The sequence below is a fragment of the Xiphophorus hellerii genome, chromosome 13 (assembly GCF_003331165.1).
Source record: "Xiphophorus hellerii strain 12219 chromosome 13, Xiphophorus_hellerii-4.1, whole genome shotgun sequence".
Classification (NCBI taxonomy): domain Eukaryota; kingdom Metazoa; phylum Chordata; class Actinopteri; order Cyprinodontiformes; family Poeciliidae; genus Xiphophorus; species Xiphophorus hellerii.
In genome coordinates this window covers 6767161-6789573 of record NC_045684.1, presented here as the reverse complement: position 1 = coordinate 6789573, position 22413 = coordinate 6767161, and the positions used below count along the sequence as shown (strand labels likewise).

General features: G+C 38.6%; 1 protein-coding gene across 1 annotated transcript; it reads left to right on the top strand.

Moving 5' to 3' along the window:
- Positions 1-296: 296 nt before the first annotated feature.
- LOC116730595 (phosphatidylinositol 4-kinase beta-like) lies at positions 297-22413 on the top strand. The gene is made up of 14 exons (XM_032579937.1): positions 297-520; positions 5879-6357; positions 7465-7958; positions 9440-9850; positions 13033-13260; positions 14597-14842; positions 16671-16777; positions 17145-17249; positions 18068-18191; positions 18777-18890; positions 19031-19182; positions 20126-20258; positions 20344-20464; positions 21407-22413. The coding sequence occupies exons 2-14, from the start codon at positions 5895-5897 to the stop codon at positions 21586-21588; spliced, it is 2880 nt and encodes a 959-aa protein (XP_032435828.1). The 5' UTR covers positions 297-520; positions 5879-5894; the 3' UTR covers positions 21589-22413.

Below are 22413 nucleotides of genomic sequence, written 5' to 3'. Positions count from 1 at the left end.
TCCACCCTCCGTATAAGGATGGGATGTTTTGGTTCATTTTAAGTCATTAAGATTTCTTTTTAGAATCCATTTTAGAGATTTCTATATATTTTTAATTTTTGAAATTGAGATAATTAATATTCAGAAATTAACACGATGTAAATCTATGCATTAATATATTTTTTCATTTTGTTAGTTTAGTTAAATCTGTTTCGAGTTGATAATTTATATTTTCTCGTATATATCCGTATTTTAATGTGCTTTTATTGTGTACATTCTACCGGAAGTTGCAGACTGTACGCAACGTTCGTCTTTACGGATCTTGCGTCACTGCTTCTTTAAAGCAAGGAGCCGTGAACGGCCAGGCCACGGAATCCCGGAGCAGATGGACCGTGACGGAACCTAAAAACACGGACCAGAACCCGCACCACAACCTGGATTAAACACCGGGACTTAACTGGGGGGTTAAAAAAGATTAAAACTGGATAATAACCTCGTGTATAGGAGCTTTTGATCGGAGTGAAGGCGCTCAAGTAGCCGGGTAAGTCCCCCCTTTTCCTCGGTGTTTTCACTACGTTTCACTTTTTCGGTTTTCGTTCTGGTTCTGTTTTTGCTAGTTTCGTTAAACCGCTGCTAGCATTGCGGCTTCTTCGGCTGCTCCGTCGTTAAATCCACGGGTGTGGGCCTTCTGTAGCCCGGCTATCGTCCTCCTTCCTCCAGTTTGTTTTCATCAGGAGGGAGCGGCTCTCCTCCTCCTCCTCTTGTCCTGTTGGCAGCCACACTCCTGTATCTTCACAAGACACTTTAATTTCAAATTGCTTCAACTTTTATCCTCAGAACGACATTTCTATCCTCGTGTTTTCATATCCTATTGTGGGTTTACACGGAACTCTGCATGGATCTTATATTTACTAAAAAAAAAACAACAACTGATAAATCAAATCCATAAAAATAAAATATTCATATTATAGTTTTAAGAATATGTATTTTATTTTTCCATTTTTTAGTTTGAATTTTGAAACTAACTCTTAATGTTGACAAAGAAAGAGTAAGTCTTATACTTATTTTGACAAATATATTTTTAATGGCTCTCTTAATTTGATCCCTACGTAAAAAGGCGACTTTTATTTAGAATATTCACGAGCTTTATTGTGAAAGTCCGTTTTTAACCGTATCCGGCCTCGGGACGTGGTTACCATGGTGTTTCCCACCTTTTTTTAACCATAGCAGGTGTGATGGGCAGAATACGGCACTTCGTTTTAACTCATAGCGATCCAAATAAAATGGCCTCTGTTCAAAAACTGCATATTGTGTCAAAAACCATTTAGTACATGGTGATTTTAATATTTCTACTTTGATTATAATCTAAGATGTGTTGATGTAAATATAAAGAAGGTTAGTCAAATAACATAGCACTTTATGAGCAGAATCTCGTTGCTTATTGGCATTACAGAGGGATTTAACTGAAAACTAGCAACATTACTGCAGTAGTAGAAAGATAACCTGAAAGTAAATCAAATGTTCTACAAATATGATGTGTGTAGGTTAAAATGAGTTAATTGTAATTTTTGTTCCGTCCAATTGAAATTTAAAACTTTATCCATACTGTTAGAAGGTTAATTTTCACAAAACCTTTACTAAAATGTTATAGAAAAATAACAAGAGATTTTGCAAAGCTTTTTTTTTTTTTTACAGCTTAATTGGTAACTTTTGTAGTTTTCAAATGCTTATTTTGAAAAATATTCAATCTTTTGGTCATTCTACTATTTATGAAGTAACAGTAGTAGAACAGAGTGATTTGTTTTAAAACAGTATTATCTTAGTAAGAGTTAGAGGTACTGATTTGTAATATATCGTCTTCGGAATATCAGAGTTTGCAATATTCATATTGCTAACAATTATTTGAATGGTAGTAACTTTTGCCTAGCATATTCCAAGTGTTTTGAACATTATTTTTTTGTTTTAATGTAATATTTAGCCAGTTGGACTGAGTTATTTTAGTAATTGATTAATCTATAGCTTGTTTCGCCGATTAATCGGATTTAAAAAAGAAGAGATGCAAATAAACAAATAATTACGGTAAATAAATTCCCTTTTTAAATAAGAAAATACATTTTTTTTATTGCCAAACATGCAACAACATGACATTAATTTAGTAAATCTGAACCATGTGACGCTAAAAATTGATGAGTTTAAACATATTTACAGACAAAGGTGTTTAATCTTGAATGCACCATTCAAATAGTTAATTTACTTAAACTCGTATGTTGGTTGTTTTTTAGCAAATGGCCTTTTTTTGAGTCTGTATATTCAAGTTCACAATTAATCGATTACTAAATTAGTTGATGGTTATTTCAAAAGTTGATTAATAACGATTAAGGCGATTAATCGTTTCAGCCCTGAAGTCAAAATAAAAGTATCATGAGAGAGATGGTAAAACAAACACAAGCTTCTCACTACAAACGAGTAAAGTTTGTCACTATGAACGTGTTTATTTAGGAATGTATGTTTTTTGTGGGTCTTAAAAAAGGAACCTGGCTGACATGGATTTTACTTCCTGATGAAGAGTGGAAGTGACGGCTGGATTGTTGTCGTGGTTCTCCTCACAGCGGCTGAGATAAACCTCACACTTTGCCCCGAGCCGCACACGTCTCCCTCCTCCATCACTGCGAGGACGATGCGTTCACCGAGTCTGTTCGAATCAGTCTCAGCCCCTGACCTCTGAACTGTTTCATCATTCGCTTCCCTGTGTGAAAAGCAGCTCCTGAAATCACATCAACTCTGGATTTAAACTAAGGCTGCATTTTAATAATAGGTTATTCTGTCAGTTATTGTGACGATTAATCGGATAAAATTTGTCACATTTTTCATTGAACCACTTTAGCCCTTTTACACAATATTTGAAGTGCATTAAAATACAATTTTGTGGATTAATTAATGGACATCAAAAAGTGCTTAGTAAATTTTTTTTTTATTTCTTACACATTTTGAACCAGGTGAAGGTAAAGTTATCCAGTTGAGTTCTAGGTAGAACATATTTACAGACAAGGAAGGTTTTTCATCTTGAACACAAAATGTATGTATCCTTTGTATAGTTTTGGCTAAATTATTGCTCTGACTGTGTTGTTGTTTTAGCAAGTGGCAATTTTTAGAGTTTGTGTAGAGTCAGTTAATTATCTAAGTAATAGATTAATCACATTTAATTGTTTCAGCCTTAACTTAAACATCTTAAATTAGACAGATTTAATCTTCTGCTCACAGTTTAGGATGCTTTTTATATCACAAATTGAATCGGATCTAAAATGTAGAAATAATTTGAAGTGCTGTCTCCCTAAACAGTTAATTTTAATTTTAAAAACTGTGAAAAAAAAATCACCCACTTTGTTTTTAAGAAAGCCCTTTAAATTGTTATTTTCAACTCCTACTATCTGGAAAATTTTTGAGTCTTGCCAGGTTGTGTCTACACCCCGTTTTTCTGGCTAATTAAGCAAAGCAAAGCATCTGAACCCGAGTTCTGCAACCGGATCGGTCGGCCAGTGAGACCTGAGATCCTCCTCAGACGTCACAGAGGAGAGCAGCGATCAGAAACAGCTGCAGGATGTGAATCCCAGCGCGCATACAAAACACAAATCTGATAGAAACAATTTACAGCGAGCCGGCACTCCCCTGCGTAAACGACGTCACCGTGACAACAGGCTCCACATCTGGAAAGCATCAACACTATCTCCGCAGTGGGATGATCTCATGCCCAGCTGTGTGTGATCAGGGACTCTTTAGGAAGATGAAGACCCTTAGGGTGCGGTCACACCGGCCCTGTTTGGTCCACTTTAATTAAACTCAAGTCTGTTTATTTAGCAAGTCCGATTCGTTTGGGAAGGTGTGAATGCACCATCGAACTCTGATCTGGACCAAAAAAGCAAACTCTAGTCTACCTAAAAACTGGAGACAGTTCAAAAAGCAGGAAGTGGACTACAGTGCAGGGAATTCTGGGTAATTAAAACCAAAACAAATGAAAGAGTCTAATACCAACGGGAGAAAGAGTCTGTGGTGTTTTACAATTAATCGGATTTAAAAAATGCGATTAATCAACAGATTTTAAAAAAATCAACAGATTTTTCATTTAACCACATAAGCTTGTTTTATACAAAATTGAAAATAAAAGGTGCAAATAAACAATTCAGGCCCGTCTTAAGAAAATAAAATTTTTATTGATCATATTAGTTCAGTTTTGGCTCAATAACTGTTAAGTTGGAGGGTTTTTTTTGAGCCTGTATGCTCAAATTAACGATTAATAACTTACTAAATTAGTTGATATTTCAATAACCAATTAATCATGATTAATCCGATTGTTTCATACCTAAAATCAATATAAATGTTAATAAAAGAGGGTAAATATACACAAACCTCTCAAGACAAAAGAGAAACCCTACAACTGCTAAAATCTGATTGTACTCAATTTTTGTTTATATTTTGAGGTTTTTGTGTTGTTTCCTTCAGTGGTTCCTGGTGCAGCGCCCCCACAGGCGAGGAGGGGAACAGACTTTCCAATTAGTTTGGTTCTTTTCACACTGCACAGTGTGAAAGTGAACCGCAGCAGTTGAAAATATAACAAATGTTGCAATTTTTTCTCCAATCAAACCGAGTCTACTGGATTGTCAGGTGTGAAAACATCCTTAGTCATAAAAAAAAATCAAAAGTAAGAGGCATTCACTGATGAACTTGTCAATAAATCAGAGTTGTAGGTTTTACTCGGTGTGTAGAAAGAAATAATTGAGGAAAACTTTAAAATTCAGGGGGGGTTTTGCTGGGGTTTTCATCGAAAATAATTGAAAATGTATCTTCAGTGAAGCTGCGTCTGAAAATATGACTTAAAAAGGGACCAAATCAAAATAAATGTTGTTTTTTAAGCCTTTCAGAGGCTTTTGAGGCATCGTGATCTGTAAACAAAAAGAAATGTGAGGGAGCGGTGCGCTGTGACTGATGAAACATTTAAATAGAAACAAGACGCCTCCTCAGGCTGCAGACACACAGTGAGGAGGATGAGGATGATGATGATGGTGATGCACATCGCTTGCGTCATGCCGTTGGCACACCAATCCAGCATGGAGGACTTCCTGTCCCGCCTCCAGCCATGTTTGATGCTGCATCACAGATATGGATCATTTCCAGAGTCAAATAGCAACTAGTTAAATTTACTCAAAAAAATTCACATTTAGGAGTATTTTTATTACGTTGTACTTTTACTTTTACTTGAGTAATTTTATTATAAAGTATCTCTACTCTTATTTGAGTAAATTTTCTGGATTTTTTTACCCACTGAATGAAAAACAAACATGTTTTAACCAAAAATTCACCAGACACAGACCTGCAGTTTTTGTTAAAGTTTCATCAGTTTTTTATTGACAGAAACTGATTTGGAAAAATTTTGTCTAGTTTGATTTTTTAAATTTTTTGTTTATACATTATTGTCAATTTGGTCCTTAAAATACCAACATTTCCACTTAACTTTATATTTTGGCTTGCCTGATGAAATAATTTTTAAATATTAAATGATTGATGTTTTGATCTCAGTACTTCAGTCACTTTTTACCAAATACTTTCTACTCTTACTTGAGTAATTTCTGGACTGGCTACTTTTTACTTTTACTTTTATTTGAGTAGAACTATGTTGTATGATTATTTCTGATCCTGACTTGGACTCTTTACGTGAACAGATCAGTTTTATTCAGATGATGGTCGCATCCTTCTGCTGGCAGGAAGTCGGACAAATCTCACGTTTCACATTATTTGTCCTTGTTTGAAATGAAGAAACTAAATAACTGAGCGAATGTTGCTACCTACTACCCAATAATATATTATACAGCCGTCGTATTTAAATTTTCTGTTCTTTTTTTTTTAGGCCTTTTTTCCCCAAAATGGCCGACACCGAGGTCTCCATATCCCCGGCGCTCTGCCCGCTCCACATTAGCCCGGCCCACTCTGCCCAGCCACCGCCGCCAACCTCCTCCTCCTCTCCCACCACTTTCTCCTGTCCTTCCTCACCCTCCAGTGCCTCTTCCTCCTCCTCCTCTTCTTCATCCTCCTCCTGCTCTGAAAGCTCCTCAGACTGCCCCAACCACCATCACCACCACCATCATCATCCTCGCCCTCAGCTCCAGCTGCCGCCGCCGCCCCTCAGCGAGCAGCCGTCGTCGCCCAGCGCCAGCCCGCGCAGCTCCAGCCCCAGCGGCAGCATCGGCAGCACCGGCAGCCTAGGCAGCAGCAGCGAAGGCATCGGCAGCAGCGGCGTGTCAAGCGGCGGCGACCAGCGGGGCCCCAGCCCGCTGCTGGACGTCATCTCCGAGGACGCCATGGAGATGGACCTGGTCGTCGATCAAGGTAGCGACTTCCAAACAAACTGTGCAGATTAAAGTTTCCGTCTGATATGAAAACGGATCGTAAACTAATTTCTCCAGGACGAAGGTCCAGATTTACGGCTCCTAGCTGATAATTTTTAGCTATAAACAGAAAGCATGAAACGGTTTCATTAGATTTGAGGCAGCTGTAGCTCTAAAACCAAATTAATTTAAGTCATGAAAATAAGGCATGTTAAACATAGGGCTGTCACAATAAGCAATAAATCAATTAATCACATGAAAAACTAAAACTAACTCAATAATTTACATTTGCATAATTTATTGTTTTTGTCTTCAGTCTATTTCTTTGGCCTCAACTTGTTTTTTGAAGGACAGACTTCATAATTCATTTTGTTGTTTTGTTTATTTAAATTTTGAGTTTTAAAATGTACTCCAGTTTTTGCATTATTTATTTAAGAACTGCTTGCTACATATTTAGCAGGAAACCCAAAAATCGCTTCCTGTCTTCATAATACATTCAGTTTGCTAAATATTTAGCAAATTAGCTAAACATTTAACTTACTTGCTAAATATTTGCAATCTAAATATTGCTTGCTATATTTTGGTTAGTTAGCTTGGGCCAAAAATATTTTTGGTTCAAGCTAAATATTTAGTTAATATGCAATCGGGAACCGATTAGTTCACACAGCAGAAGTGTGAACTAAATATTTAGCTAGCATACTAAATATTTACTTTCCTAGCTATTCTGCAAATTAGCTTACAGAAAATCAGAATTGAAGGTAAACCTTTAACTTTCCAGGTAGATATTTAGCAGGCAACTGAAATATTGCACGATCTTGCTGAATAGCAAAAGTGTGAACTACATGTTTATCGTCTTAACTAAATATTTAATTTGAAAGATTAATATTTATTTTTTAAACTAAATATTAAGCTTGTGAATTACATATTTTGACGTTTATAAAAGTAGGAATAATATGGTGAAAGTATGACCTTGAAATTTGACCATTATTTCTCTATGGCTGCCTAAATAAACCATATCATTGCAGTTATATTTAACGTCGTCGACTTTATGAATGTGATGAAGACGAGTTGCTAGCAGATCTTCATCTACTTGCTCCTCTTCCTCCAGTGATTGACCCAGAGGTGGCTCTCAAGGCTTGTCAGGAAGTTCTTCTTAAAGTGAAGCTGCTCGACAACAAACAGCAGCAAGACGACCAGAAGCAGCACCATCAGCATGCGGAGGCGACCGACTGCGGCGGCCCGCCGTGGCACATGAACCCCGACACCAGCTTCATCAAGGAGGAAGAGGAGGAGAACGACGACGAAGGACAGAGAGAGACTCCTGCTGTCCAGAAGCAGACGCCTCCTGCAGCGCCATCCGAGTCGCCTTCGCCGTCGTCTTCCAAGCAGTCGTGGCTGCTGCGGCTGTTCGAGTCGAAGCTGTTCGACGTTTCCATGGCGATCTCTTACCTGTACAAGTCGAAGGAGCCGGGCGTTCAGGCGTACATCGGGAACCGGCTCTTCAGCTTCCCGGACGGCGAGGTGGACTTCTACCTGCCGCAGCTCCTCAGCATGTACGTCCACATGGACACGGAGGTGGGCGACGCCATCAAACCTTACCTGGTGAGTCCACACGCGCACACACACACACACACACACACGCACACACACACACCCACACGCCCACACACACACACACCTGGTGACGCCGCATTATGTCACGACACCATAATATGGAATAATGTAAAAAATGTGGCTTCAAAATGTAATAAAACATCATTAAAACTTCATTATGTAATAATGCAATATGTAATAAAATCCTTAATCCTTTTATACTTTCTCCCACCTATAATGTAATAACATTATTACATTTATGCCGACATTACAAAAGGTGGCGATCACAGCAGTTTGTTTCATTTCTACTACGGACATTGTGGATAGGGAGGAAACGGGGGAAGAGTAGTAAATTCCATCCATCCATCCATCCATTTTCTGTTCACCCTTGTCCCTAGTGGGGTTGGGAGGGTTGCTGGTGCCTATCTCCAGCTACGTTCTGGACGAGAGGCGGGGTTCACCCTGGACAGGTCGCCAGTCTGTCACAGGGCAACACAAAGACATACAGGACAAACAACCATACACACACACACACTCACCCCTAGGGAGAATTTAGATAGACCAATTAACCTAACAGTCATGTTTTTGGACTGTGGGAGGAAGCCGGAGTACCCGGAGAGAACCCACGCATGCACAGGGAGAACATGCAAACTCCAAGCAGAAAGACCCCAGGCCGGGAATCAAACCCAGGACCTTCTTGCTGCAAGGCAACAGTGCTACCAACTGTGCCACAGTGCACTGTGCACTGTGAGTAGTAAATTTCTGCCAAAAAACTAAAAAATTTGAGATTAATCTCAGAAGTTTTTAAGAAAATATTTGGAAATTTCTGAGCTGCACAAGTCTGAAATTGAAGAGGAAAAACTTAGAAATTTTGGGTTTAATCTCAAGAATTTTTTTTAAAAAGTGAAAATTTTTGAGCTGCAAAAGTAGAAAATTTGAGGGAAAAATCAAGGAAATTTTTTTTTTTAAAAAACTGAAATTTCTGAGCTACAAAAGTAGAAAATTTGCAAGAACAAAAGACTAATATTTTGGGATTAAAACTCTGAGATTTCAAAGTACAAAAAATAAAAAAAATTGACTTTTGAATCAAAGAATTCCCAAAAGTTTAAAGTTTTCGACTTTACAGGCTCAGAAAATCTTCATTATTTTTTTTTTCTAGAAAACTTTGAGATTAATCTCAAAATATGTTTTTCTTTCTTGCTGATTGTTGACTTTTGATGCTCACAAATTTATGAGCTTTTTTTTTTTTAGGTCTTTGGAAGAAGTGTGTATTTCCACCTATAATGGGCTTAATATGCCGTCGTACATTTGTCTTTTAGAATAACCTGAAATGCTGACCTCAAACTATTGATTTTCTACATCTTTTTTCATTCACACCATAATTACGTACATTTTGGGTTAATAAATGGAACTCAGTACAAATTATTACTGTACATCTGCAGAACTTCCTGTTGGCGTTGCAGAAGCTAATCTTGTGATTTGTTCCTCAGATCCACCGCTGCAGGTCCAGCATCACCTTCTCCCTGCTGTCCGCCTGGCTGCTTGGCGCCTACTCCTCCGACATGCACATCTCCACGCAGCGCCACTCCAGAGGCACCAAGCTCAGAAAGCTCATCCTGTCTGACGACCTCAAGCCGCGGTCGGACGAGCCTCGGTCCGTTTCAGGGTCCGTCTCCGATAGCCCGCTGCCCTCGCCGCCCCACCGTCACCGCCGCCACAACAGCAGCAACGTGGACGCCAGCGGCTCCCCGGACGGCGCCGACCAGGGGGACGTGTTCGTCTCTCCATCCCGGAGGACCCACCAGAGATCCAAGTCTGACGCCACCCTGGCGAGCGGCTTCCCCGGCGCCGGCCTCAGGCGGACGGGCAGCAACCCGAAGGTGGAGGCGGTCCATGAAGAGGTGAGAGACGTCAGGACGGGTTTCTGCTGCTACAAATCAATACAACAACCAGCAAATCACCACAAACACTTAACCAATATCTACAGCTAATATTCAATAATTTCACTGCACAGCATTCTGGGAGTTGTGGGCAGGGGAAAGACTTTAGCTGCTAAAACTGTCAGGGAGAGCTAAGCTAAGTTAAGTTGGTAGAATCTACTAACTCACTCACTCTGGTTACCTAGCAACCCACTCATTCCTTGGTTACCTAGCAACACCCTGCTGAGTAACTGGCACAGCAGCATTTTAAGGTTTCACCACTGTACCTGATAACTGCTAAAAAATAAAACCAAAAACGATCTCATGGAGCTAAAACTGATAAGTTTTCCATTTTAGCAGTCAATATTTAAAATAAAAATATAATCAATAATTATTGATATGAATCGCTTATATACGTTTATGAGCCATATTGTCCAGCCCTAGCAAGCGGTTGTCATTTATCATAAAATTTTATGATCATAAGAATTTTGTTTTATCGTTTTCTCAATCAATTTTAGTTAATGATGCTTTAAAAACTGACTTTATTTGAAATTGTCTTTTTTTTTAGTATCTTTTCCACAGTTTGTTCCACAACATCATCAATAACTATCAGTAAATTGGAAAATATGATTAAATGTAGTTATTGTGTGCAGTTTAATGATACTTAACTACATTTCCACAATTGCAAAAATGTGTTGTTTTTTTACATTAGTGTAATATTGAGAACATTTTGCAGAGATTTTGTAATGGAAACGCTGCCGGTTTGGATTCCAGATGTTTTTCATGCTGCACAGAATCTGCAGATGACCTAAAAGCACCAGGAACAAACTGATTCTGTAGGAAACTCATCCAAAATAAACCCCCAACAACCCAACCTAAGCAGGAAAATCTGATGGTTGTCTGGTTTTAACGGATACAGACGGTTTTAGCTGAAAGTAAACACGATGTGAAGTCAAACGAGGAAGGTCAAACTGGTTTCCAGTCAAAGTTTGCAGAGAAACCAGAGATATATGTGTGTTGTCACATTCCAGGTTGGCAGCTCGGTCGCATCCTGGCTGAGAGCCAGACGTTTTCTGTGACGCAATTGGAGAAAATACCTACTTAAAGAAACGACTGCTGTCACTTTTGTTCTCATTTTCCACTTTGTCTGAAATTTATTGGTCGATTCTGGTTTGGAAAAGCTGAATCTGAGAAATAAAACTTCTTTATTCTCTGCAGCTGAACTTTTGAACTGCCGATAAGGAAAACCTGCTCTGTTTGATTTTGATCTGCTTCCTTTGCAGAACTAGAAAGAAATTCTGATGCAGATTACAGAGTAACCAACCGAGGCATTGAACTGAGACATTTTCTCTAGTTTGGCTGCAGACGTTAAGACGTTAGGAATGTTTGCTGCTGAAATTACGGACTGCGGCTGCCAGCAGGTACTTTCAGGTTCAGCTTGTTTAACTTGCAAAAGAAAAACGAGAGCGACAGAAGCCTGGCTGGGAGACGGACGTGCCCAGCTGGATGTTGATGCAACACAATCCAAGCTGCGTCAAACATTTGTTTATAGTCGGGCTTCAGGAAGGCCCATCCCTCTGACATCAAATGAACTCCTGGTTCAAAATCAGATACAAAGTTTGACTTTAAAGCTTCGCTCTCATTTGGTGAAGCCCTTTCTTTCAACACTTTGTCTTTTAATGCTGACGGGAACTACAGAACTGTGATTTTCGTCATCTGAAACGCAGTTCTTCTTTGTTCATCTTTTACCTGAGAGGCGGAAGCTCAATTTTTGAAACTTCCTCTTTTGTCTCTTTGCATCACAAAGAGATGAAAGTGGACTGGAGCACAATGTGAGAGAAGTTCAGAGGGAGAGGAACACGATACGCCGCCGCCAAGCAACATAAACTAGCTGTTGTGAAAGGAGTGGTTGCCGTGGAGACGGAGCGGCGGAGGTGGTTGGGTTTTGATAAGACGAGTGTCTTATTACGGCGGGAGGACGCAGATGCAACAGATGCCAGACTCCATTTAAAATATTCATGATGCAAATGCAAGCTACTCTTAACCAGCGAGATTTCTCTTTTAAAAAAATGAAAATTAACATTTAGCAATAATTACATAATTTGTCAGATGTGAATTTCCTGTTTCTGGTTGTTGCACATTTTCTTCTCATCATTTTACATCAGTGTGGTGACACTGTGAAGATGTTGCAACAAAAAGGGGCCAAGGTCATTATTATATTACAATGTTTGCTGACAGTTATTTTTCCTAAAGTACATTTGAGTTCAGTGTTTGGCTTTCAGCCTGGTTTGGTCTCAAACAAATGATGTAAAAACTAAAAACACTTTAATCAGAATTCATTTTATTGTCATCGAGCACGAAAGAGAGCACAACAAAATTTTTAAAATGGCAACTCTCAAAGGGAAGTAAAATAATAAATGGGTATCTCAATAAATGTAAAAATATAGTAGAAACAACTGGGATGTTAAGGAAAAAAACAGAAATAAATGATAAACTTCTGATTAGTGAGTTAATTTGCAGTAAATTTTTACACATCTTTTTGTTAATTATCGTAGGATATACAAAACTCATCATGAATTACGGCTGGACAATAAATCAATAACAATATGTATCATAATAGATACATGATCAATATTAATAGATAATACATCTGATAGAATATTGAATAATTGATCCAGAAACAATTAAATTAATGTAAATAAATGTATCAAATATTTGTTTTAGCAACTTCTGGAAAGAAATTGAGAAATTTTCTAGAAAAAAGTTTTGAAAATGTAAGAACAATGTCAGAAATCTTTTCTTTAATTTCATAAATTTTCTGGACATTTCTGAGTTTGAAAAGTCAAAGAAATGTTGAGAATTAATTTCAGAATCTTTCTAGAAAAAACAGGAAAACTTGAGTTTGATTCGTAGAAAATTTGCTGGAAAAACTACAATAGTTCTGAAATTTGTTTCAAAATTAGAAATTTTGAAACAGTTTTTTTGTTTGTTTGTTTGTTTAGGTGGAAATTTATTCCTTTTAAATTTTTTTTTTCTATTTACAATAGACCTGAAACTCTGTCGTGTTCATGTGGCGTTAGAGAGATGTAGCAGGGATTATCGGGTCGTTGTTGATGTTGTTGTTTTGGTTCCACTTTGTGAAATCTGTCCGAACCCGTTTGCAGCCGGAGCGTCTCCGTCCTCAGAGGGAGTTCGTCAAGTCTCTGTTCTGCATCGGGAAGCGTTTGGCCACGCTGCCCACCAAAGAGCAGAAGACGCAGCGGCTGATCTCAGAGCTGTCGATGCTCAACCACAAGCTGCCGGCCCGGGTTTGGTTGCCGACCGCCGAGCACCAGCACCACGTCTGCCGGGTCCCCCACACCCAGGCCGTCGTCCTCAACTCCAAGGACAAGGTTGGTTCAGAAGCCCCCTTCACTCTGATGCCCCCAAGTAAAATACAGGGCAACAAGGTATCTGAGGTTTCCTTTAATGATTTAAACCAGGGGCGACAAACTCATTTTCATTTTGGGCCAGATTAAGATTATTAATGTTCTTAAAGGGCCGGTTCTGCCATAATTGATAAAACCCATTAACAAACTGTTATAATATTAACAATTATCTGTGCCTTCATTTAAAATTAAATGATACTAAACACCTTTTTAAACATTAATCTGTCCTTCAAGGAATTTGCAATTTTATTTATTTATTTTTTAAATCACAGATTTTGAGAAATTTTGCAATATTTGTGCTTACGTATGACAGTAAATATGACTTTGTTTTACTCGCTGTATCAATGATGAACCGTAACTAGGTCAAGGCTAAAGCAGCAGGTAGTAGAAGTAAGAAATACTGCCACCTGTAGGTGGGAGTTAGCATAACTTCAATTCAATCGTTTTGATGCTTAAATTTCTTTTAACCATAAAATTGCGCAAATTAAAATGAAGAAAATACATTTGTGTGCCAATTTTAAAAAAAACCCAAAACATTTCTCGATTAAAATATTTTTGTATGATGAGGTTTTTGACTGCATCAAAAACCTATTCTACAAATGTTTCAGTCTCCCGTTTTGTAGTGAAAAAAACTAATTAGATATTGTTAAAATATCAATAAAAGGCTGTGTCTGCATTCAATGGGTATTTTCATATCAATCAGTCCCTCCAAGATTTTGCGATTGTTTTTGTGAATTTTTTATACCAAACTTTTTGTGGTAATTTAGAAATATTTGCAAAAATATTTTTGCAATATTTGAGCTTTTGTGTGACTGTAAATGTGACTTTTTTTTGTTTTTTGTTACTCGCCGTATCATCCACAGACTTTAACTTGAACTTAAATAAGCATCAGTGTAGCAGAAGTAAGAGAGTGCCACCTGCAGGTGGGAGTTGGCATCATTTAAACCGAGTCATTTTTATATTAGAAGAAAACCTGGTAGATGTTATAAAAAAACTCAAGTCCAGCAGAACTCAGACCAAATATCCACAGGTTTAGATTAAAGCCTAAGCTAGATGTATTAGAAGTTCACATCTAATGGACTCATTAGATGTGAATATATTGGATGTGCATGCCACACTTTCCAGCTTTTTTACTGCAAAAGTTTGAAGACCAGCAACATTTTCTTTCCACCTCACTGCTATCCACTACTTTGTTTTGGTCTGCCACATAAAAATCAGCTAAAATGCATTAAAGTTTGTTAGAAAAATGGTGAACATGCATTTAAAAACATTTGTTGTGTATCTGTCCTCCTTCCTTCAGGCTCCGTACATCATCTACGTGGAGGTTCTGGAGTGCGACAGCTTCGAGACGTCTCCGGTTCCCACGCGGATCCCGGAGACCCGGATCCGCTCGGCGCGCTCTGCGGAGAACCTGGACTGCGGCACGCCCGGTACTGGCAGCGGCATGACCTCGGAGCACAGAGCAGGAAGTTTCTCCACCGTGCCGAACTACGACAACGACGACGACGCCTGGGCGACCGATGACATCGGACAGCTGCAGGTGGAGGTAACGGCGTTCAGGCTCCTCTACGACTGCAGCTAACGATTATTCTACTGATTGATTATTTTGATGATTAATCAGACAGATTTTTTTTTTTTGACAATTTAGCCTTTTTTATGCAACATTAGAAATATATTAAAAGGGGCAAATAAACAAATAAAAATATTTTATACAAGAAAATTAAGATTTTTTTGCCTAAAAATTCAATAAAATAGCATTCCTTTATTTGAATCTGCAGCTAAAAAACAATTCAAGCATCAATATGTGAAAAGTTCAACTCTCATATTGATTATTTTTAGATTGACTATTGATAATTGGAGCTAAAACTGCCACCCGAGTTCTACTAAGAACAGATTTACAGAAAAACTTAAACAAAATGTTTATATTTTTGCACAGTTTTAGTTTAATGATTATGTTGTGAATAGGCCTGTCGCGATAAACGATAAATCGATTAATCGTACGATAAATTAAAACTATCGACGTCATTTCAATTATCGGCATTATCGTCTCTTCCGGCCTTTTTCTCTTTCTGTTGATGACACCGAATGAAAAAAGGCTCAACTCCGGTTCTCTCCACTAACTCCTCCCTTCCTCATTTCCTTAGTGTAAAGCCCAGCGCACACTGCACGATCTTAGAGCTGGCGGCCGATTGTCGGCCCATTTTCAAAACCTGACAGATCACACAGCCGACAGAAATCCTAGGTATAACGGTTCGATCGGGTTCCTTCCTGCCGTGTGGTGTCCAACAATGGGCACAAAATAATGGCTACAAGTTCAGTGAACTAATTTTAAAACCAGGCATTAATCAATGCATTACAACAATCTACCTGCAATGCATGTAACTAGTGTCAGCGTAAAGTCCTGACTGAATGAAAATCATTATAACCTATTTACGTCACGTTAACGAAGAACAGCTGAAAAGTTACCGGGTTTATCAACTGCGGTAGCAATTTCGCTCCAACTTCTCCTCTTGTCATTTCTATATTCTTTGCATGTTGAATAAACATTAATGTTGTTTCCACGTCGGCTGGACTTCGGGTTGCGCAGTATCAGCTGTTTGGGATTCCCCGACGTAATTTCCCATCAGAAAACACGGAGGAGAATCCGCGCTTTCTGATTGGCTGCCTGTCACATTGAACAGGCTGCGTTAAGATCCCAGTCGGAGAAAAAACCCTGATTTAGATCGGAGCGGCAACGACGATCTACCGTAACACACCACACAATCTTAGGAAGACCAAAGGTCTAAGATTGTTGTAAGGGGAAAAATAGGAGCAAAAAATCATGTAGTGTGAACTATTGCATCAGGTAGTCGATGTGCCCATCTTCTCTATTTAAATCTAATTATTACTGAAGGGCAACATAATATACAGACTTCAGAATCTGCAGTCTTTTGGTTGAATGCAGTATTTATTTCCACTTTGGCTTTATGTTTAGTTTTTATCAAGTACATTTTTTGTTAATGGAGACTGAGAATCCATTTTGTTTTTGGTTGTTTTGTTTATTTAGTTTATCAGCTCCAGTGTTAAATATTCTTTTGAAAATAAAATGTATCTATCTTTGGCAGGAAATCACATGCATTATTACGTCATTTCCATTAAATCAGTGTAAAAAAGTCTTCAAACAATATTATCGTTTATCGCAATAATTTTTTGAGACAATTAATCGCTCAGCAAAATTTGCTATCGTGACAGGCCTAGTTGTGAAAATTGCCTTTTTTGTGCCTGTAAAGTTTAATAGATTAGTTGATGATTATTTCAATAATCAATTAATCAGATTAATCGTTTCAGCCTCAGTTTGTTCAGGAGAAAATATAAATAAGTTTTATTTTTTACAGGGAGAGGCTCAGACCAGCAGCAGCGACAACATCAGCCAGTTTTCCGTCGACAGCATCACGAGCCTGGAGAGCAAAGAGCCCGTGTTCATCGCTGCTGGAGACATCAGGTCTGAGGCAAACTCCTGGCCCGGGGGCCAAACCCAGCCCGCCGTGGCTCTTTAGGTGGCCCTCCTGACTCCAGAGGGATTCATAAATAAAGCTTTGTTTGGTTTTTAGCTGGATAACGGCAAATTTTATATAAATAAATCGATTTTGTGATCACAAAAATTCACCTAAAATCAATAGATTAGAGCATTTTTTCATGCTAATGCTTCAGTAGCTGCATTTCCATTACAAATGTTCAATTTCTGATATCAAGCCATGTTCTGCTAAGGTAAAAATAAACTCAGTTTTGAGCTTTTGGTGTTTCTAGAAGGCAGTGAAGAAGCGTCGTCCGATTGGTCGTCTGATTTCTGCCTCCATGTTTGTTTTTAGACGCCGCCTGTCGGAGAACCTCGCTCAGACTCCGACCACGTTCAGGAGAGACCCAGAGGACCCGTCTGCCGTCGCCCTCAAGGAACCCTGGGAGGAGAAAGTCAGGTTGGTCCTCTAACGCAGTCTTTCTCAAACTGTGGCCCCCGGGTCCCCCTAGTGGCCTGTTAGGTACTGCATGTCAACAACCGTTTATTAGCCGTGACGGCAGCTAGCTAAAATGCAATGCTACAGCTAGCTTACCAAATGATTGTGTTTAACAATAATAATAAATAAATGGATTAAAACTGGGTCACTGAAAAGGAAAACTGAAGATACCGGTGGAAAGAAAAGAAACAACGCTAGGATGTGATTGGACGAAGAGAGATGATTCCTGCTGAGAGTATTGATGACTGATTAGATTCTTTTGAACGGTTCGTTCACGGCCAAATTACAGCTGCTGCTGTTTTTATTTAACTACAAACGATTTAATCTGAAAATTATTTTCGTATTTAATTGTTCAGAAGAGAATTTTTGTTTCAGACAAAGCAACTCAATTTTATTTTTTTAATTGCTTCTAAATTGCAAATAAAATATAAAATGTTATTAATGTTATTATTAATGCAACACAACTCCTTTCTTGATTTCCTTATGTCTCTCATAATTTTAAAGCTGAGAGTCTAAACTTTAAAAATCTGTAATTAACTCAAAACGCTCTGAATTTGATTGATCACATTTACAAAAAAAACAAAACAGCTTTTCATACTTTTTCATTAGTATGAAGAAAGACGACAACAATACTTTCATTCCAGGTTGTATATATTTAGATGTGGTTGCAGGTAAATTTTAAGTTGGTGTTTGTTAAATGGGTTAAGTAAGTTTGATAAACACTGCTCGAAACCAAACTGTCCCCGCACCTGAGGTTTCTTCTTCTGTGGTAACGTCAGGCGGATCAGAGAAGGCTCTCCTTACGGCCACTTGCCCAACTGGAGGCTGCTGTCGGTCATCGTGAAATGTGGAGACGACCTGCGGCAGGAGCTGCTGGCCTACCAGTTCCTCAAGCAGCTGCAGGTAAACCAGCGACATTTAAGGCCCAAGTTTCAAATCTCTGTCTGGATATTTTTGCTTATTTTCATTGAATGAAGTTCTTTAAATGTCCTGTGAGTAAATATTTTTGCCCATTTCTCCATAACAACTGGAACTATCAATATCTAGTAGTTATCATCGCAATTTACCGTCTATTGAAAGTGTTTAATCGGATTAAACCGAAGACAAACAGGGAGTGAAATTACCCGATATTGGCTGGAAAGCACAACGTCTCATCATTTCAGAAACCGTTAGACATTTTCCTACAGTGTCAGAGTTATGGTACCGCCAATTAGAAGGGTTAATCAGTTAATTGAATAAATAATCAACAGATCAATCCTCCACTGTATTGATGCTGCGTCAAACAGAAAGAGCTACATAATTTAAATCTTTTTCAGCTGTAAAAGATTTTCTTATTTATAAAAAGTTAATTTAGTCTTTTGTTGTATATTTTTAAATAAAATTGAGTTTTTAATTTAATTAATCACCAGAATAATTGATAACTAAAACAATAATCAGTTGCAGGCCTGAAACATCTGCCTGGTTTTCATGTTTTTTTGTGACTTTCAGTCCATCTGGCAGCAGGAGCGAGTTCCTCTGTGGATCAAACCCTATAAGATCCTGGTGATGTCATCAGACAGCGGGATGATCGAGCCCGTCCTCAACGCCGTCTCCCTGCACCAGGTAGGCCTAACTTTAACCCCCCACGGAGCGCGAGTCTAACATTTAAAGAAACAAATCACATCAAACTTTAATCCATCCTGTTTCAGTGTTTTTGTGGACCTTAGTGTAAAAATAAACGGACGTTTGTTTGTTTTAATCAGGTGAGAAAGCAGAGTCAGCTGTCGCTGCTGGACTACTTCCTGCAGGAACACGGCAGCTTCACCACCGAGGCGTTCCTCACGGCTCAGAGGAACTTCGTCCAGAGCTGCGCCGGATACAGCCTCATCTGTTACCTGCTGCAGGTCAAGGACAGGTGAGGAGGAAAAGAAATTCAGCTTGAACCTGAAGTAAATCGATTAAAAATTAAATCTCTGAATCTTTTCTACCATTTCTTATTTTATTTGGGTTTTTTTGTCGCTTTATCTTCTAAAAAAATACATTACAAACAAAATATTGGCTTTTATGAGTTGTATGACAGAATATTAGTGTAACGCCACAAAAATTTTTGTTACATTATGAGAATATAATCAGACTATTAGCAGAATAAAGACACATTTTTACCTCTTTAATTACGAGACAAAAATTGTTTTAATGAGACAAAAAGCTTCTAAAGGTATTAAGATTTAACACAAATAGCTCACTCTGTGAAATAAATTCCTGCAACTGGTAATAATCTGATGCCGGTGTGTTAACAGATTAATTAATTCCTTAAGTGTAAAATTAGGAGTATAACAAAGTCTTTTGATCCTTTCCTTGTGATTTGTCCTTTTATTCGCTGAAGTTGTTGGCATGTAGACGGTAAAAACAGGCAGTCTGTTGGTTTTCTGAGCAGATTATGTTCAGAAAACATAGAGATCCACATTCTGGTATCACAATTACAAATAAATTTATTTAATAAATAAACAAACATGTTCACCCTGGTGGGGGTGAAAGTTAAGCCTGACGGCCCGCCAGGCTTATGATATACTGGAGGTAACCCTGAACAAACTTCTGTCAAATAGTTCAGAAAGTTCTATATATCCAACTATATTTCTAAATATAAGAGCACAAAGCATAGAATTAGACTGAATAGATTGTCACAGACTCCCAATGTAGAATTTAATTCAGTTTCAGAACCGATACAGATATTGGTATCGGATTGGGTCGTCTCTAGTTTTCTTTCCTTTGCTTGTGAAAGTCGGTTCAGGATCATGTTTTGGTCCAGGATCATGTTTTGGTTCTGATCGACCCGTTCTGGTTTTCTGGGATCTGCGCAGACACAACGGGAACATCCTGCTGGACTCTGAAGGCCACATCATCCACATCGACTTCGGCTTCATCCTCTCCAGCTCTCCCCGGAACCTCGGCTTCGAGACGTCCGCCTTCAAACTCACGTCAGAGTTCGTAGACGTGAGTGGAACCCTCAGTGAGCTGGGAACCAGTTTATTGAACTGGAAAAGCTTTTAATTTGACAGATTTTCTGTGTTGTTTTCAGGTGATGGGCGGCCTCGATGGAGACATGTTTATTTACTACAAGATGCTGATGCTGCAGGGTCTGATTGCAGCCAGAAAGCACATGGAGAAGGTGCTGCAGATCGTCGAAATCATGCAGCAAGGTAAAAATAAAACGTGCAGCACCTTTTATCGGTGCAATATTAACCACAGTTATGAAGCAGCTGCTTTTATTGCCTCTTTTATTGCACAGCGGCTTGTTTAAGCCTCATTAAAGCCCCATTTTATGACTTCAGTTGTAAAAACACACCATAAAATACTTTGATTTAATTGATTTAATTACTTTGTTAGCTGGAGATAGGCACCAGCACAACTTCCCGAACCTTCTAAGGGACAAGGGTGTACAGAAAATGAATGGATGGAATTACTTTATCATCCAAGAATCAGTTTAGAGATTTCAAGGAGTAAATAAATAAGCTAGTAGTGCCAAGGTACAACAGTGATGCAATCAAAATAAAAAGTAAATTTTATGTAATGTATTTTAAATAAAACAGGAATAAATGTATATTAATCAAATTGTTTAAAGTAAGAGTGTCCAAAGTGTGGCCCAAGGACCATTTGTGGCCATGAAATTATTTTATTCTTCCAACAAAGAGCAAAATATTTTATTTATGTCAACATATGACATGTTCATTTTCAAATGTAAAATAATGAAATAAATAATAATAATAAAAAAAATGGCTGCAAAAAGATACGACCGTACATATTTGAAAAGCAGAAGTAGAGCCTCCTGCAAAATCAACAAGAATGCAGCAAGTGGTTTCTTAATGACAAGTCAGCAACAAAATGCTTGTCTTTTCCAGCAGCCATTGTACAGCGATAAAACGAAACGTGCCGGAATTTTGCTTGGGTTGCTAGGCAACAGTTCAGTGTGACTCAACATTCCGGAGATTTTGAAACAACTCCTTTTCCAGACACCAAAAACAGCCGGGTGGTTTAATTTAAGCACTTTGATTTTAGAAGCAAATGGAAATATAGAAAATGTTCAAAATGTGAATTTTGCATAATGGATCTCTTTAAGTCTCTTTTTTTTTTTTTGGGTCCAGGCTCCCACCTGCCCTGCTTCCATGGCTCCAGCACCATCCGGGGCCTGAAGGAGCGTTTCCACATGTCCCTGACGGAGGAGCAGCTCCAGCTGCTGGTGGAGCAGCTGGTGGACGGATCCATGCGCTCCATCACCACAAAACTCTACGACTCCTTCCAGTACGTCACCAACGGCATCATGTGACCTGTGACCCCGGTGGAAAACATAAACAAACAACAAAAACCCACCCGCTGCTGCCACTTCCTGTTTGGGATTCAGGAGTTACCGTGGCAACGACTGGATTTACTGGATTTTGTGATTCTTCTGGAATCGGATGGATCTGATCTGGTTTTTGTTCGGATCTTGGAAAAATGCAGAATCTCGATCGTTTTCAGATCACAAACACTAAACGTGTCAGATGGCATCGGACATGAGTTTACTGTGCTGCTGGACCTAAACCACTTCTACTGGACTCGACTCAGAACCAGAACCCGCAGGCTGCCGGTCCTGGTGTCTGGACCAGTCGACGGTTTTAAAGCTGTTGCTGTGAAACGATCATTTCATCATGAAGGATTTTGTCGTTTATTTTCAGGAACTTTATCGATCTGCAAACTGTAATTTGGAGATTTACGACTAAAAGGCGGTTCTGTTTGGGCTCAATCTGATCAACGAACCACCTGACCTGGAAATGAATCAAGTTCTTTACAAAATGCCACAACTCTACATAATATCAGCAGATTTCATGACTGGAAAACAGAGGAACTGGGTGGAAAATAATTTCTTAGCCTTAAATGTTCAGAAGTGTTGAAAATAACCAAAAAGGAGAAAAAGTTTATGGTGAGCTTATTAATAATCTGCAAGAAATTATATCAGCCAGATGAACCCTGTAGTAGTAAAGCAAAAAAATATCCAGAGATTTATTTATATGGAAACTTTTGACCACTTAAAACTTAAAAATACTAGCAAGCCCTTTCAAGCTGAAAAAGCGCACAAAAAAAAAAAAAACGCAAAATCTTACCCAGTATTTTT

Coding starts and splice junctions, on each gene's coding strand:
- LOC116730595 (XM_032579937.1), top strand. CDS start 5,895: ATGGCCGACACCGAGGTCTCCATATCCCCGGCGCTCTGCCCGCTCCAC. Junction 6,358..7,464: donor GGACCTGGTCGTCGATCAAG/GTAGCGACTTCC, acceptor CTCTTCCTCCAG/TGATTGACCCAGAGGTGGCT. Junction 20,465..21,406: donor CGTCGAAATCATGCAGCAAG/GTAAAAATAAAA, acceptor TTTTGGGTCCAG/GCTCCCACCTGCCCTGCTTC.